The sequence below is a fragment of the Camelina sativa genome, chromosome 12 (assembly GCF_030686135.1).
Source record: "Camelina sativa cultivar CO46 ecotype springtype chromosome 12, ASM3068613v1".
NCBI lineage: Eukaryota > Viridiplantae > Streptophyta > Magnoliopsida > Brassicales > Brassicaceae > Camelina > Camelina sativa.
Genome location: NC_141891.1, coordinates 28,576,005 through 28,593,884, shown reverse-complemented (window position 1 = coordinate 28,593,884; position 17,880 = coordinate 28,576,005). Strand labels below are relative to the sequence as shown.

At 39.2% G+C, this 17,880-nt stretch overlaps 4 protein-coding genes across 5 annotated transcripts; all 4 read right to left on the bottom strand.

Moving 5' to 3' along the window:
• Nucleotides 1-4,054: 4,054 nt before the first annotated feature.
• Nucleotides 4,055-4,645, bottom strand: LOC104732547 (uncharacterized). Its single transcript, XM_010452110.3, has one exon. The coding sequence runs from the start codon at nucleotides 4,508-4,510 to the stop codon at nucleotides 4,208-4,210; it is 303 nt and encodes a 100-aa protein (XP_010450412.1). The 5' UTR covers nucleotides 4,511-4,645; the 3' UTR covers nucleotides 4,055-4,207.
• Nucleotides 4,646-5,406: 761 nt separating this feature from the next.
• Nucleotides 5,407-8,960, bottom strand: LOC104732546 (uncharacterized). 2 transcript variants are annotated; one of them, XM_010452108.3, is made up of 13 exons: nucleotides 8,557-8,960; nucleotides 8,282-8,397; nucleotides 8,146-8,184; nucleotides 7,964-8,056; nucleotides 7,762-7,878; nucleotides 7,507-7,602; nucleotides 7,267-7,380; nucleotides 7,047-7,100; nucleotides 6,773-6,820; nucleotides 6,311-6,461; nucleotides 6,057-6,222; nucleotides 5,892-5,961; nucleotides 5,407-5,807 (listed from the first exon to the last, which is right to left on the bottom strand). In XM_010452108.3, the coding sequence occupies exons 1-13, from the start codon at nucleotides 8,636-8,638 to the stop codon at nucleotides 5,559-5,561; spliced, it is 1,395 nt and encodes a 464-aa protein (XP_010450410.2). In that variant the 5' UTR covers nucleotides 8,639-8,960; the 3' UTR covers nucleotides 5,407-5,558. The 2 variants fall into 2 exon arrangements, with proteins under 2 accessions (XP_010450410.2, XP_010450411.2); XM_010452109.3 differs by lacking the exon at nucleotides 7,047-7,100 and having other exon boundaries at nucleotides 8,557-8,921.
• Nucleotides 8,961-13,272: 4,312 nt separating this feature from the next.
• LOC104733797 (uncharacterized) lies at nucleotides 13,273-14,185 on the bottom strand. Its single transcript, XM_010453346.2, has one exon. The coding sequence runs from the start codon at nucleotides 14,083-14,085 to the stop codon at nucleotides 13,273-13,275; it is 813 nt and encodes a 270-aa protein (XP_010451648.2). The 5' UTR covers nucleotides 14,086-14,185.
• Nucleotides 14,186-15,061: 876 nt separating this feature from the next.
• On the bottom strand, nucleotides 15,062-17,833 carry LOC104733796 (uncharacterized). The gene is made up of 6 exons (XM_087477131.1): nucleotides 17,567-17,833; nucleotides 17,071-17,161; nucleotides 16,518-16,916; nucleotides 16,043-16,143; nucleotides 15,760-15,944; nucleotides 15,062-15,662 (listed from the first exon to the last, which is right to left on the bottom strand). The coding sequence occupies exons 1-6, from the start codon at nucleotides 17,831-17,833 to the stop codon at nucleotides 15,062-15,064; spliced, it is 1,644 nt and encodes a 547-aa protein (XP_087333257.1).
• Between the last annotated feature and the right edge of the window lie 47 nt (nucleotides 17,834-17,880).

Here is a 17,880-nt window from a genome sequence, read left to right as displayed (position 1 = left end):
TTAAACAAAATCATACATCCACTAGAGTATCCCAAAGAAGGTTGCTCAATCATTTAAATAATAAATTTTTAAATTTTTGTTGATTAATTATCAAATTTTAATAATCTAAAATAATAAAACAATTATTTAAATTATTATGTGACATAAAATAGAAAACAATAAAATTTTACAAAATTTAGAATATTAAACATATTTTACAAAAATGGGTGAGGTTAAGCAATCTCAGTTTTGATATAGAAGTTTTGATTTCGTTTTAAAACTGTGTTGGAAAATCAAATCTAGTTAACTGACCACCAGTTTCAACTAGACACCATGTTATCGTTTACAGCTTTAAATCCCTCTTCTTTTTTTTTTTTTTTTTTTTTTTTTGACGACCAAACCCCATATATTAAGTTATCGGTGATGACTCTCTTCGAGAGAGAGCCAATTAGGTACCGATGAGCTTACATGAGAAAAACAGAAACCTCGTGTTCTTGCACATTTCGCAAGTTTGAGATATATCTAATACTAAAATTAGCAAATCTATCTCTAAAATGAATAAAATCCTTCAATTCTGATGAAAAGGTCGGCCAATCCTCGATATTAGACGTCATCCTTAGGAGGTCTGAACAATCCGTAGCAAAAAGAGCTTTATCCAAGTCCAACGCTAATAAGCACTCCATAGCCCAAATAAGGGTATCTAACTCTGCATGTAATGGGGATAAGCTTCTGCACGATCCTTTTAGCCCCATGTGCAGGATTCTATCACCGATAGACGCAATCCAGCCATGTCCACTCCTATCCACCTCTGTATGCCAAGAACCATCTATAAAGCATACAAAAGATTCTTGAAGAATTGGGATCGAAGGTATGCATGCTTCTACTACCGCTGGTGCTAAGTCTCTGTTATTTGCTCTCATAGAGTCTAAACAACCAAAATAACCTCAGAACTTCTCTAGATATCCCCAAAGATATTAAGATCATACAAGCTAATAGAAAGAATCGTAGGAGCATCAATGGATAGTGGATACTATCACATAAACTTCAAGACATCTCTTAATGCAGACAGACTACTTTGACAACTTCAGTCATTAGTATATTACAAACTCCACTTATTCTACGTCCTACACCTATAAATGAATAAAACTTTCTTCAGGTAAGAAGAACACCATTTTCCCCAGCTAAGACAAAGTAGACAAAATCAATGACTCATTCAATCCAGGACACCTAAATTAAAGACATGCAACTCTTCCATGGTTCAATGTAGATACCCCTACACGACATCTTCAGATTCAGAAGTATCAAGTTGCAAACTTCAGCCACCATAAGCTATATAAACAAATCCCACTTTTTCATAACTCCACTATAAAAAAGCAGAGATATCTTCCACGGTTCATCACCATCCCATTTATGGATGGCTTGTCGCAAAAACTTGTTGGCTGCAGGGTTAAAAGTTGATCAGTTTAACAAATAAAGTCCAATGTTCATAATATCCAGATTTATCATGTTAGAGATATCAATATTATTTCTTCAATTCTAGCCAACTCAGTAGAGATACAATGTCCTACTTTCAGTCTTAGGCGGCTAGCTATAATACTTGCGTCTTAGAACTAAGTTTCGAATGTGATGAAGCATATTAAAACAAACTTTTTACCAGCAAAAACCAGTGCTCACCTCAGGAGAAACCATAGGTGCATTGAGTGCAGTAGCAGCAAGCTCTCGTCCTCCATTCAGAGCTCCAACAACAGCTTCAGATCAGTGCTAACTCCTTTCTGTCAATTTAAAAAAAAAACGTTAAACGATCACAGTGACCCGAGAACAATACCCAATACGAAACTGATCAGAATCTTCAAAGAATCACCGTTGATCTCAATTCCTGAAGTATAAGAGAAGGTATAATAAGAAGAAGAATCCGGAGATGAAGCCGCCGGAGGCTGAGACGGAGAAGGTTCAACGGCGGGAAGGTGATGGTTATATTGATCGAGCATCCAAATCGAGTAGATTATGATCGATACACCGATGAAAGCTTGGAGAAAATTCAGGATATTGAGAACAGAAGCGAACGAGATAGCAATTGTGATTGGAAGCCGATCCGAAAACAAATCGGTGTCATATACCAAAACCCTCGAGTTTAATCGATTTTTCTGCATTTGAGGTGAATCGACGATGGAAAGGGTCGCGAAAGAGAGAGAAGAAAATGAAAAAAAAATGAAAAAAAATTTATATTTTCCAGAAACCAACCAAAATTTGACACGTGCCGTTCCTTATGGGTTGCTTCCATTCTCTCCTGGAGAAGCGATTCTCTGATTGTAGACGATATTATAGGATTTTTTAATTTTTTTTGGGACATAAATAAGAGAGTAACCTATAGAGTACTCCCCAGTGGAGATGCTCTTAGACAACATTAAAAAAAAAATAACATCTTGGAGATCTTATAGTGTCACGGTTCATTGTCCCGCTTACTTGCATATACGTTATAAACCACTTATTTTCTTGTTACACTATACCACCAATTACTTCACATCATGAGTCTTCATTTTTAGTTCTCAGTGATAGCCACCCATTAGATAATTAGAGTTGGATTAAAGGTTTTAATTATAAAGATTATTTTCAATCACTAGTCTCATCTTATGTGATTGCAAACACTCCCTCCATTGAAACGACTACTTTATCTACCAGCTTCAAAGGTGCTTAGTTGGCCTCTCTCACTGTAACCAAGTTAAAGTCGCTCTCACCTCTCCATCAGCTATTAATACTTAAACTAATCCAAGCATCCACAACAAAAATCTTGCCATCAGTCCTACTTCTTCCAAATCATTAAAGTTATTTATCTTCAAAATCATCCAGGGCCGGCTTCCCATCGACCCGAAATGGCGTTATTGGTACCGAGGTAAATAAACGAAATCTATATGCACACACTTGTATATAGAGAGAGAGGATAAAATAGTTTTCTTTGGTATGCTTTCTTACAATATTAGAATATCAAAAAAAAAAAAATTGATTCGTTATTGATGAATCTAAAAAAAGATAAAATCGTGATATATCAAAGTAATAGTAGAATATATATACAGCATCCAATTCACTAAGAAGGATTAAAACTCATATGAATATAAAGATTAGCTTATGAAGAACATATTCCATTGATGTTACAAAGAGAGGGCAACAAAAGGTGAAAGGGGACAAATAGATATTGAAAGTGTGACTATCATCCATCCACTGAGGTAAGATAAAGGAAAGTATTCTTTAACTAAGTAAACTATTCGTCACTGGTCGAACGGAATCTGAATTGCCTTTTTCAGATATTAGTTTATCAATCTAAAATTCCTTTTTACCATTTTCTGTAATATTTTAGCTTATAAAACATATAAAAAGATTTGGATAGTATGACCAATCCCAAAGTTTTTTTGTATTTTTGGATAGTGTGAAACTACGTTGATGATGTTGTTTTACTCTGATCAGCATACTAAGTGGCACTTTTCCATATGTTTGTTTGGATGTATGTACCATTGTGAACTACCTGTGGGAATGGAACAACCTTTTCGATATAGAGATTGATAAAGTTAGGTTTGATTGGGTTTACTTTTATGCGATCTGATTAACCACTTTTTACGATTTAAATACCAAAACAACCAGATCTCTGGGTACAAAGATACATGGATTCGTTTGAGTTTGAGTGCAAAATATCCCGGTTATATCAATAATAACATTTTGGATTTAATAATTGCATGTTGTATAAATAGTTGTTAGTTTTTTAATTTTAACCTAGAGAAAATAAAAAAAGAAATGAAGTGTTTACTTTCTTCAACATATTGCGCATATTTTTATAATAATCTGAATTCCAAAGATTCTATATTAATGCGACTTATATTTTCGATTTTGAAATCAATAAAGTAAGCTTGCTGTAATAAAAAAAAGTTATGTGTTTTAAGAATTATTTTATGAGGTAGCAAGTAGGAACTAAGGAGAAAATGGGGTCGAAATTATGATTGAATTAAAGAGAGCAGAAAAAAAAAGGAGTTGGCAAGAACACGTGGAATCAGAAAAGAAAAAAAGAAAGCTAGAAGCATGCTACAAATACAAAAATCTTCATCTATATATCTATACAAGAACAAAACTTGTTCTACATCTCGTAGATTTAACACACTATACACAAGTAAGACTGAGAAGATAATTAATTGTATTGTAAATATATGAAAAGAAGGAAAAATAAACTATATATTTTGATTAATTACATTAAAATGGCGTATCTCATGCCATCACTAACCATAAGATGGTTAACCTCCGAGACACTACCGTAATCTCCGGACATCCACAGTCCATCAGTCCCGCTAACACTTGGTACCGCGAAGCAAGAGATGATCGAGAACGGGAACCGCATGATCACAGCATTAAAACCTTCTCGTCTTCCATGAGCTACTACTCCCTGCCCTGAGCCTGCAGTGGACGGCTGCAAGTCAGTCTCGTCAGCTACGCGAGGGCTCTTACGAAGGTTTTGAAGGTTACGACGGAGTACGGAAAGCATCTGCGTCATCTCTGTCTCTCTGATCTTGATTTTAGGATTCTTTTTTGCTTTACTCTCTCTCTCTCTCTCTTTCTCTCTTTTGGTTGTTTCTTGAGTTGGATGATATAAAGGCAACTTTGAAGAGAGGAAGGAACCGTATGGGGCTTTCTTTTATTTGTGTATGGAAAGATTGATTTTGCAAGTGGGCAACTTGGAATTTGCTTTTCATTATTAGTGCTACTCTCTTTATCATCTATCTATATTTTATTTTCTTTACCCATAGTTTTGTAATTATTTTTTTTTTTTTGTTTTAATAACAAAAGAGACATGGTGGTAGCCTTGTAGGGATAAATTCCATTGTTCGCCCTCTATTATTTACTCTCACTATTAGGTGAACACCCAATTATATCAAAAAGTTTGATTAAGCACTTAAACCATCCACTTATCTAACAACCGAACAATCATACAAAACTCTTATTATAGAGCTAAGATGTCTTTAACATAATTGTAGGATATTTGAGACATATAGTAAAGAAAGAAAAAAAAGATGGCAAGAGAATGGAATATGAAAATGAGCAGCAACTTAAACATACATTGTAAACTAGTTTTTCCACAGAAAAAAAAAAATCAAAATTATGATGGTTTTATATTATTTTTCTCAATAAAATTAATTTTCTAAATTCAATTTAATTAAACTATACATATATATTTTTTTCTTTTTGACATTTATTTATTTTATATTGAAAATAAATTTTATTAATTGAGGAGTAATTGAGATTTGTTAAGAGTCATCTCTTGTTCTGGCTAAATAGTACCTTTTAGCCGACGACTGATGCATTTTTATTACCTAATCTTTTTACCTGAAAGAGCATGCCTACTCTTAGACCGAGTCTAGTTACATGATTTGATGTCCTAAGTCAAACGAGTACCGATTAATCCGTCATTCATTGAATTTGGTTCAATTATATGAAAACTGTGTATAATACTTCTAAAAGTGTCTATAAGAGTCGAGTGGACCATTTGGAAAACCAGAAATTTGCGTAGGGATTAGGGGAAATAAACAAAAAAAGGTGGGATGCTAAACATCATAGGGTGTAGTAGAACCAAGTAATTTGTCTTCTTCAAGTGAAATCTCACCCATTGGATGTGATTTGGTGATCTTGTTCCACTCATTCTCTACTCTGAAAAATACCCACTGAAAGCGTCTCAACATCTCCATGGCTGTGATTGTGAACACTGTTATGTAGTTGTGCCTCAAATGTGCTGATAACTTGTATGTCCATGCGCATCTCAGCACCAGATTGCTCCCTATCACCCAGAAATACACCTGCAACCTCGCAATATTTTTACAGTTTCAGACATCACAATACGGAGATAACACAAGGCGGTTTTATTGGAAACTGAATCTCACCCATTGCCGGCCATATAACAGATTTGATATGGCACTTGGACGGCTAAACTTGAATATCTTAGTGAAACCGCTGCACAACAGATTTAATTTATGTCACTGAAATATGACCAAAAAAAAATGAAATGACTGTTTAATGGATCAGAAGGTGAAGTTTCATCCTATTACCTCAAGTCCCAATCTCGAGTTACATCCCAGTAAAATGAGTATAGTGAGTTGATGACACTTGAGAAAAGCCAGAGAGGTCGGTAAAATGATGTCCAGCTCTCGGCCATCACGTGATATTTAAGCGCAGAAAGGAAGATCACGGGCACTGCTGTTGAATACTTCAGAGCTGAAAAATATTCACAGATCATCAACATTGATGATATAATAAGACAATACATGGGACAATCATCAGTTCTCATAGGTTACGCTTTTACCATTTAAAAGAGATGATTTTTCCTTCGTATCTTTGTATTGTCGAAGACATTGCAAAAGACGGCAAATGTAGGGGAAAACAAGAACCAGAGGAATTGCAATTTGATGACTCCCACAGACAGCGTCAGCTTCAAACCAAGCAATTGTTGCGACCTGAAAGTCCAGGAAACCTCTTAAACTTCATATGTCCCAACATTTCACAACAAATAACAGAGTATGAAAACCCGTGAAGGTTAGACAGATAAGCAGGATTCCATTGGTTCATCACCAAAACTAGCATAGCGAATAATTGGCTGATAATTCATCCAGGTGTCAGGTGTTTGTCAGTCTTGAGGATACATAGCTACAGATTATATATATATTTGTTCCAGATTATAAGAAAGAATGGAACTAGTTCCTCCAGCATAAGAAATTTCTAATCTACATTAGATGCTACATATAAATAGACTGTGTAAACAAATTACCTGTCTATGCACCATTCGGCAGACAGAGCGCTCTAAGTCGGAAAATACCTGTAGAAGGCACGTAGCATAACCGGCATAGATTAAAATGTGAGCAATCATAGTTGACAATCAAGTATCAGCAGCATAATCGGCATAAATTAAAATGCAAAAGAAATGTAGAAGCAATTCCATTTGTAGGCCAGATATAGAGGACACATGTTTCACCAATATCACGGAAATCATAATTATTTTAAGTTAGGAAGCTCTTTCCCAGAACTATCTTAAACTTTTATACCTTTACCATGGAGGTCAGAATATCTGCCAAAAAGAAGTCTGGAAATGTAATTGGCTGTGAAAAAAAAAAAACACACACACACACATTAGACCTCCAGGCTTAATGTTCGAGTTCCAAAAAAACCCTACACGACACTGATCAAGCATAACTCTTATAAGCAAAACCTAGAGATTTGTCACTTGCAAGATTAATTTCAATCAACAGCTGTCTATCACTTTACCTGCAGTGGAAACGCTATCCTCCACAATGTTCTCAGCAGAAAATATCGGGATGACAAGTAGAAAATATCGAAAGGAAATATCAGAACCAAAGCAAAAGCAATGTACAAGAGCACCTGCAGCAGTGACAACACAACACTTAGACATAACTTAGCAGATCTATCTGGCATGCAAAGAGGTAACAGAGTAAAGCAATAAACATGTATAAGCAATAAAGATTAGAAGAAGGACATAAAGCTAACCGGTTGTGAAGCTGCCAAAGATACTTCCCCATGGGAATACAAATATAGATACGCTGTCATGCTAGTTGGCACAATGATTGTCATCCACATGCTACACTGCAGCCAAATATTACACAAAAGAGAAACAACACGAGTCAGATACAAACTGAGAACAATACGGAGATAGAGAAGTGTGTCTACTACTATAAAAGCAATCTTCTTCATGTCGAAGAAACCCAAAAAAGATACAAAACACTTGTATTGAACTTAAAATACCTTCCACATCTCTCTGTGAGTAAGGTGGTTATGGTCAAGATCAAAGACTTTGGCATAATTGACACTTCCTTGAGAGAACACCCATAAATTCACTCCCCAAAGCCATACCATCATGGTCTGAAGTATTCAAATGCCACATATACTCAGAAGAGAAAAAAGAGTTTTTAAAAAGGCCAAAAGAGAGTAGACTCTGTGAACTTACCACAAGAAGAAGAGGGTTGTAATAAAGAAAAGCTTCATACAAAAATAAATCCCGGAGGTCGATACTCATTCTCATAACTGAATCCCAACCAATCTGTTCAAACAAGAATACAAACAACGTCCTCAAAATGATCAAGGTCGTCAAAACTCCACCAAATAAAAAACTTACACAAAAGAACTCACCTTGCAGCAACACAGAGCCCAAAAAAGAAACAAAAAAACCTGTGAAAAAGAAAGCTTTGATCAAACAAATGACATTCACAGAGACATATATATATATATATATATATGTACAATATCAATTGTTGAAGGAACAAACCTTAAATCTCCAGAGGAAAATAGGAGAAGGAACCATAGTTGTAATATGAAGTGGTGAACTTGAACCTTTAAGGTCACCCATTTCTGATACACCACCACCTAAATGACCGTCTACACCTAATCACAACAAAACAAAAACCCAATTTTTTTAAGAAATCGAAAGCTTTTGGTAGATCTCTTTACAGCTAAACAGATCAGATTAGCATCTACAGAGGATCCACTCCACTACACATGATGCATTGTTTGTTATGAGATATAGAAGAAACTTGGGCTTACCAGGATCAATGAAAACAGATTTGCTACCAGATTTACGAAGATGAGGACTGGTTGAAGAGATTGTTGCTGGATTTTCAAACATGACCAGAGTTTCATGGTTCTGTGGGGGTTTGTTACAAAAAAAAAAAAAAAAAACGAATCTTTGTACTAGTAGTGTGTTTTTATAAGGAAGCTCTCATCGTCACTTTTCACGAAGCAGATCGATCGAGAGACAGACAGAGAAACCCAGCAGAGAGAAATTGGGTGAGGGTTTCGTTTTTGTAGAGATCTTCAATTCAACGCATTTGAGTAGAGATTAAGCGAAACTCTTCCTTTTTTTTCTTTTTTTTCTTTTTTCCCCTTCCGTTAGGATTTAGACGTCTCTCTTTTTTTTTTTCTTTTTTTAATTTACATTTGTCATCATCATTTTTTATTTTGGGCTTCACTAAAGTTTGTTTAGGCCCACCATTGTAACCTAAAGAAACAATTGGTGAAATTCACTAAAGTTTGTTTAGGCCCACCATTGTAACCTAAAGAAACAATTGGTGAAACTCATATCGGGAAAAATGTCATTAAAATCATGAACTTTCAAATTTTGGCCATTTAAAACATGGACTTTGTTGTAGGCCATTTAAAACATTAACTTTCGTTGACTAGCTTTTTTAAACATGAAGTTTCGTTGACCAGGCCAAAAAAGACATGACGTTAAATCCGATAATTGACCTACTAACAGATGTTACTATGCCGTTAATCACTCCGTTACTGATAAACCGACATCGTTTTAATTGAAGTTTTAGTTTGAAATAATATCATTTAAACTATAAACTTTTAAATATAGGCCATTTAAATCATGAACTTGTAAATGTATGTCATTTAAACCATGAACTTTTAATTTATGTCATTTAAACCATGAACTTGCCCTGGGCGTTCGGTAAAAATCAGACAACCTAAAAATTTTGGTTATCGGAGCAAATCGAAGAGAGAAAGCTTAATCGTTCGGTGCAATTGCTTTGAATAACCGGGCTTTGGTTCGGTTCGGTAATCGAATCGACTGGTTTATTAGAAATTATAGAAGTATATAAGCCTAATCGGCTAACCCGTTTAACCCTAGTTTAGTTTATCTCTTCTTTCTTTGACTTTGCATCATGATGCGGTTCTGAGAAAGAGAGAGAAGAACATCAGTTCATCATTCTTTGTCGATCTTTGTCATGTATTTTGTGTCTTTTTGTTTTCGTCTTGAATCTTTTTCATTTATTAGGAAACTACACTAGAGTCTGAAGGATTGATCATCTTGTTTTTGTAACTTGATAAACCCTTGATGGTGTTCTCATTAGATTATGCACAATATATACAAGTGTATAAGGGTGATGCCCAAGCAATATCAATACATACAAGGAAAGGGAATATTACAGAATCCCTTGTCTATCACTCCTCCTCAGTCGTAGCATTGTATGGGATGATGCTGAGACTGTTCCGAAAATCAGTAAACAATGGTGTAGGAAGTCCCTTTGTGAAAATGTCTGCGTACTGATGAGAAGAAGGTATATGGAGAACACGTACGGTGCCAAGCGCAATGCGTTCACGAACGAAATGTAGATCAATCTCGACGTGTTTCGTTCGTTGGTGTTGAACGGGGTTCGTGGAGAGGTAAACAGCACTTACATTGTCGCAATAGACTAGTGTAGCTTTGGATAATGGACAATGTAGTTCCAAGAGAATGTTGCGGAGCCATGTAGTTTCGGCGACGACGTTGGCAACGCCCCGATATTCCGCCTCAGCACTCGAACGGGAGACGGTGTGTTGTCGCTTGGCAGACCAGGAGAACAAGTTATCACCATGGAAGATGCAATAGCCAGAGGTAGATCGACTTGTGGTGGGGCAGCCAGCCCAATCTGCATCGGTGTAGGCCACTAAACCGGAGGAAGTTGTGGGATATAGTTGCAAGCCATAGTCAAGAGTACCTTTGACGTAACGGAGAATGCGTTTGAGGGCCTTGAAGTGAGCTTCCCGTGGGTCGTGCATGAACAAACAAACCTGTTGTACGGCAAACAAAATATCTGGTCGCGTGAAGGTCAAGTATTGGAGAGCACCGGCGAGACTGCGGTAAAGGGTAGGATTCACGACGGAGGGGCCGTCATCGGCAGCGAGTTTGGCGCGGGAATCAGCCGGCGTTGAGCATGGGTTGCAATTCGTCATATTGGCTCGGTGCAATATGTCAGCCGCGTAGTTGCATTGATTTAAAAACATGCCGGAGGAGTTGCGTTTGATGGAGACGCCAAGAAAGTAATGGAGTTCGCCAAGATCCGACATTTCAAATTCCTTGCTTAGAGACGCAATGATATCGTTGAGAAGCGACAGTGATGAGGCTGTGAGACCGATGTCATCGACGTATAGGAGAAGATAGGCGGTGCCGCGAGCGTGATGATAGACGAATAGAGAGGAGTCACCTTTGCTTTGAGTGAAGCCGATGCGACGAGCATATTGAGCAAAACGTTGGTTCCAAGCACGCGGGGCTTGTTTGAGACCATAGAGAGAGCGTCTTAGTAAACACACATGATCAGGTTTGTCAGGATCGCGGAAGCCGGGCGGCTGGTGCATGTAAACGGTTTCGTCAAGTGTGCCGTGGAGGAAAGCATTTTTTACGTCCAGTTGACGTATCGGCCATTTGCGAGATAGAGAGATGTCGAGGACAAGGCGAATGGTAGCGGGTTTCACGACAGGGCTGAATGTCTCGTCGCAATCAACTCCTATCTCTTGAGATTTGCCATTAGCAATTAGACGGGCTTTGTACCGAGAGAGCTTCCCATCTGCACCAAACTTGTGTCTAAAGAGCCACATGGAACGCACAATGTTAGTATTCTTTGGGGGGGGCGGTACAAGATCCCACGTTCCCTTTTTAATTTGAGCGTCATATTCCTCATGCATGGCGGGATTCGAGTTAGGATCCTCTAAAGCTTTTATGTGAGAAGTAGGAAGAGGAGATAATGTGTCTGTATGAAGGGAAAGATGTTGTTTTGGTTTGATGATACCTCGTTTGCTTCTTGTCACCATTGAGTGACCAGCCGCAGGTGGAGGTGGAGCAGCCACTTGGGGAGCCGGCGGTGGAATAGGATCCGCAGGTGTTGGTGGCTGGGGAGGTGCGACAGGATCCACTTGTGGTGGATTTGCATGTCGGAGAATGGGAGAGACTGGTAAGGGGAAGACGTTTTCAGGGCTAGACGAGGGAGAACCCTGAACAAGAGAATAAAAAGGAAAGACGGCTTCGTCAAAGATGACATGACGAGAGATGATTACCTTACGGGTGGAGAGGTCAAGACAACGATATCCTTTATGATTTATTGGATATCCAAGGAAGACACAAGCAGTGGAGCGTGGTGCAAGTTTGTGAGAGGATGTAGGAAGTAAATTAGGATAACAGAGACAACCGAAGACCCGAAGATGAGTGTATTGAGGAGCTTTGTGAAGAAGTTTTGTGAATGGGATGTCATTGTTGATGGAAGAGGAGGGGATTATATTGAAGAGGTGAGTTGCCATCATAAGAGCTTCAACCCAATAAGAAGGTGGCATTGAAGCTTGGAAAAGCAATGACCGAACACTGTTGTTGAGGGTGCGGAGAGTGCGTTCAGCTTTTCCATTTTGTTGTGACGTATGTGGACAAGAAAAACGAGGGAGGATGCCATGAGAGGATAGATGATCAAGGAAAGCTTTGTTTTGATATTCACCACCATTGTCGCATTGTAAAGCTTTAATGCTGCGGCCAAATTGATTAGAGACATAAGCCATGAATTTTAAGAAAGTTGAAAACACTTCTGATTTTTGTCGTAAAGGAAAAAACCAAAGAAAATGAGTGAAGTGATCAAGGTAAATAACATAATATTTGAAACCAGTGATGCTTGGAACCGGGGAGGTCCAAACATCAGAGTGAACAAGTTCAAAAGGTGCAGAAACTGAAGAAATAATAGAATCAAAAGGTAATCTAATGTGTTTCCCCAATTGACAAGCATGACAAAGAGAACTGTCAATTTTAGAACAATTTATTAAACCAGAAGAAATAAGAGATTGAAGAGTTGTGTTTCCCACGTGTCCGAGACGACGATGCCACAACAAAGAGTTGGGAACCGCTGAGATCATGGCTTGTGGAGAATGAGAGGATTGAGTGGCCGATGGTGGTGAAGTGATTGAGTAGAGAGGACCGGAGCTGTTGCATCGGAGGAGCTTGTTCCGAGTATGAAGGTCCTTAACACAAAAGCCAAAATGATCAAATTCCACAGAAACCCAATTATCTATAGTAAATTGACGAACAGAGATAAGGTTTTTGATAATAGAAGGACAAACAAGCACTTTATTTAGATGGAGAGGACGTGTGTGAGAAGGTAAAGAGTAATAACTGATTGCTTTAGTGGGAATAGAGGATCCGTCACTGACAACTACCGATGGGAAAGAGCTCGCATTAAAGAGGGAATGGAGAATACCTGGTTGTGCCGTGAGGTGAGATGTAGCGCCGGTGTCCATGTACCAGCTTGCATCGTTGGGATCCGGCATGGTCATTGTACCAAAAGCGGCAGCCGGAAGCTGTGTTGGTTGTGATGCCATAGGAGATGGACCAAGGAGGCCGCTCGCTGGATGTGTAGTGGTGAGGTTCGCCATGTGCGGTTGTTGCGGCCAGTAACGTTGGTGCGAATGCAGAAACGACGGTGGTGACTGGTACCACGGTGGAGGCATTTGCCAGTTGGGAGTCTATTGCCACTGCTGACGGCCCCGTCCTCTGTTGTTGTTGCGTCCACGACCGCGACCTCGTCCACCATATGAGTTGCCTTTGTTGTAGTTGTTGTCGCGATGACCGCCGGTGTGGTTGTTGTGTCCGCTAGAGGTCGTGTACAACACGCTCTGAGATGTCGAGTCAAGAGAAACAGGGGCACGGGTGTGGGACTGGCGGTTTAAGCGTTGTTCCTCCTCAACAAGCATGGAGCGGGCAACAACAAAGGTGGGGAACGGTTGGCGATGTTTGATGATGTTGATGATGTTGTTGAACTTTGGTGAGAGACCGTTCAGCATATATGTCACGACGAGGCGATCGGAGACCGGAGAGTCAACATTGGCTAGGAGATCAGAAAGGGTCTTGAGCTTTTGACAATAGTCGTGGACCGTGAGATCTCCGATGGTGAGGGTGCAGAGATCATTGTTGAGTTGTATTGCACGGGCTTCTTTGTTGTCACGGAAGAGGTTTTCTATGATGAGCCAGAGTTCACGGGCAGAGCAACGAGTTTTCAGCACCGTGTCGAGAAGAGAGGAAGAAATGGTTCCATAGATCCACATCTTGACGAGACCATCACGCTCTTTCCAAGATATGTCTTCTGGATTCATAGGTAGAGAGGTGCCATCGAGATGGCCAGACACGCCAAAGCTGAAACAATGTGTTTCGAAGAGTTCACGCCAAGCATCATAGTTGATCTTTGTCATATCGAGGGTTATGGGAATGTAAGATTTGATATGAGTCACCCCAAAAGCTTTGTGAGGAGCAGGGAGGGGGTGTTGAGGTTGGTTAGCCATGGAAGGAGGAGAAAGAAAACAGAGGTAAACAGAGGAAGAAGACGATGGAGAAAGAAGAACAAAAAAAAATGAGGGCGGAGTGTTTTTTTTTTTTTTTTTTTTTTTTAGGTTAGAGAAATAGGCTCTGATACCATGTAACTTGATAAACCCTTGATGGTGTTCTCATTAGATTATGCACAATATATACAAGTGTATAAGGGTGATGCCCAAGCAATATCAATACATACAAGGAAAGGGAATATTACAGAATCCCTTGTCTATCAGTTTTAGGATACTGCACTAGAGTTTGAAAGATTGATCACCATTTTTATGTATTATGCTTTACATAACATAAATTTGAAAGATCATGGTTTAAATGACATACATTTACAAGTTCATGGTTTAAATGACATACATTTACAAGTTCATGGTTTAAATGGCCTATATTTAAAAGTTCATGGTTTAAATAACACTTTTCGAATTAAAACTTCTATTAAAACGATGTCGTTTTGTTAGTAACAGAGTGATTAACGGCATAGTAACGTCTGTTAGTAGGTCAATTATCGGATTTAACGTTATGTCTTTTTTTGCCTGGTTAACGAAAATTCATGTTTAAAAAAGCTAGTCAACGAAAGTTGATGTTTTAAATGGCCTACAACAAAGTTCATGTTTTAAATAGCCAAAATTTGAAAGTTCATGATTTTAATGACATTTTTCCCAATTCATATCATATGGAAAAACAATTTTCTTTTAGCATTACCATATATTAATTTATCAAAAATGACTTTCTTCAAGACAGTCAATGAGCAGCCCCAGCTCATCATAAGTTTGAGCCTTAGGGCAAAAAAAAAAATTTCGGACCTTTTTGCTATACAAAAAAGTTTTTGGGAATTTTTAGACTTTTTTTTAGACAACAAGATACAAGATTGACTCAAACAAACCAATACAAAGTAGCATTGTTTATATAGGTAATTAAGTGCGGAACTGAGCGAACATGTCACGCTAGATTATCCGCTTTACTATTCTGAGAGCAAGGAACGTGGAGTAATGAAAAAGAAACAAAATCTTCTTTATCCAACTGTATGTCTTCCAGATAAGGCGTAAAAGCTGGCCACTCGGAAGGCGAAGACACCATCTTCACCAAGTCAGAGCAGTCGAGAAATACGACAGATAGGTTATCCGCCCCAATCATGAAATGCATAGCCCATATAAGGGCTTCAATCTCGGCATGAAGAGGTGAAAGACTACGGTGAAGATTTGCTGCTCCCATAGCAGGGTCGTCACCCCTAGGTGACATGCAAAACCATCCTATACCAGCATATCGATATGTCGCTTTCCAGGAACCATCTACAAAACAAAGATAACTCATCAAAGACTTAGGAACTCCGAATTCCCCACCTCCACGGGGTCCACCTGTAAGGTTAATATCCGATGTGGGTACCATATCCTCTGTCTGAGCCATAACCCAGGCTTTTGCCTCATCCTCCGCTAATCGCAAAATTGCAAGGGGGTTTGAATCCAGATTACTAAAAAGTTTATCATTACGTGCTTTCCAGATATACACATAATTCAAGGTAATATTTCCTGTGAGGGAACATCTGTAAACTGCCAAAAGAGAAAATTCATGTTTGTGAAAACTGATTCCAAAGGGAAACCCCGAGGGTCATCGGGAAATGCGACAAAGCCCAAACCTGCCTGGCTGGCGGACATTTGAAGAGGGTATGATTCATCGTCTCCTCTTGGAAACCACAAACGCCACATGTGGCATCACAACTCATACCACGTTTCCGTAGTTTAGCTGTTACCGCCATACAACCCGTAAGCACTTGCCACATAAAGTGACGAAGTTTCGGTGGACACCGAATTTTCCATATAAACGCCTGTAAAGGTACAAATTTCGGCCCAAATACTTTCGGCTCGGCAGGAGCCGTCGTTTTTGACCAAAGTATATGGTACCCTGATTTTACCAAATATTTACCAGACTAGGTAAAATGTCACCCCAAAAAATCTGGTTTATCTGGTTGTCGCAGCGGTAATAGAAATTATAGCAACTTCTTCCGGTAAAAACGTAGCCATAAGCTGAACAATATCCCAGGAATTAGTGCTCATGTCAATAAAATTTGTAATGCAAAGCAAAGGATCAGATTGTGACCCTGTGCTCAATGTTGGTCTCGGGGATTGGGCATGGATCCATTGGTCAGTCCATACAGAAATGGAAGAACAAAATCCTACCCTTTTAATAAGTCATTTGTTAACCAGAGAGCAAACAGACAATATACTCCACCACCCATAAGATGGCAAGTAAAATTTAATTGGATCCAAAGGATCGGAATGCCGATAGTAGCGGCCTTTAAACACCCATGCAAAAAGTGAATCCGAGACTGTGATCAAACGCCAGAGCTGTTTCGCTAGCAGGGCGGTGTTATAATCATCCAAACACTAGAAACCCAAACCTCCAGCATCCTTACCGTTACACAGCTTATCCCATGCCACCCAGTGTAACCCTCGTGATTGACATGATGAACTCCACCAAAAATTAGAGATCGCACTAACCAACTTCTGCGTGACCGTCTTTGGTAGCCGAAAACACATCACAAAAGTCGAAATAGCCATAGCGATGGACTTGATCATTACCTCTTTACCGCCTTTTGATAAAAGTCTAGCCGGCCACCCACTTGCCCGTGCTTGCAATCTGTCATGAACAAACGAAAGTTTTTTCGTCTTAGCTCCACCCAAGCTTTCTGGAATACCTAAATAAGAACCCGTACCACCGAAATTTGTAATCCCCAGAACCCCTTTTAACTCCTCTCTGAGATCAGTATCCACCGTATGGCTAATTGGACCAAAGATTTCTAAAAATGGATTTGTTGGCCCGAAACCTGTTCATACTTCCTTAGGATCCCTAATACCACCTCACACTGCTCCCTCGTGGCCCGACAAAAAAAAGACTGTCATCCGCAAATAAGAGATGTGAGATGGCGGGACTAGAAGTCGACACCTTGATACCAGTCAGAAGCTTCATTTGCTCTGCTTTCCAAAAATGAGCAATGAGCACCTCTGTACAACGAATAAAGAGATAGGGCGACAAAGGATCCCACTGATGCAACCCCCGAAAGGAATTATGGAGCCATATGTGTGAGAACTGAAACTAGTTCTCTCCTTCCGAAGTGATTTACGAAATGGAGGAGCTTACCACCGTTAAAATTCCGAACTGAATTGAGAGTATCTGAGTGCTAAAAGCGTATATTATTGCTTGAGTGGAAAAAAGTTTGATCCTTTACAATGACTCCCCCCTTACATAGTTATACTAACCAATTAATTACCCAATCAATGCGTAATTAATTTTACATAATTTTTACGTCCTAATTAATCAAATTGAATGCGAGAATCTTTGACCAAGCTCGAGCTGCGAGCTGATTAATATGACGCCTCTCCGTGTTCTCTTCTTTTCTTTGGGCCTGATGGGCCGACCAACGCTACACCCTTGGCCTGTTTAGCGTACCCGACGCAGGCCCTTTGCGTGTTTCTCGAGATGGCGAATCGTGGGTACAACAGTTGCCCCCCAAGTCTCCAGAGCTGAGCAGTTCGGGGGACTTTTGATTTCCAAATGATCAATTTCGAGAAACTGAATATCCCCATATCCCATGATTTGATCATGGTAATGATGAGATTTGCCTTCCCGAACAAGCCCTGGGGCCCACCAGGCAGCGTACATGCTATAAGAGAGAAGAAAAGCGATCCGAGACCTTTCGCTTCCCCAGGCAATCATTACTCCCTGGTTCCATGTATAAAGGTAAACTCGCCCGACTTCTCCCT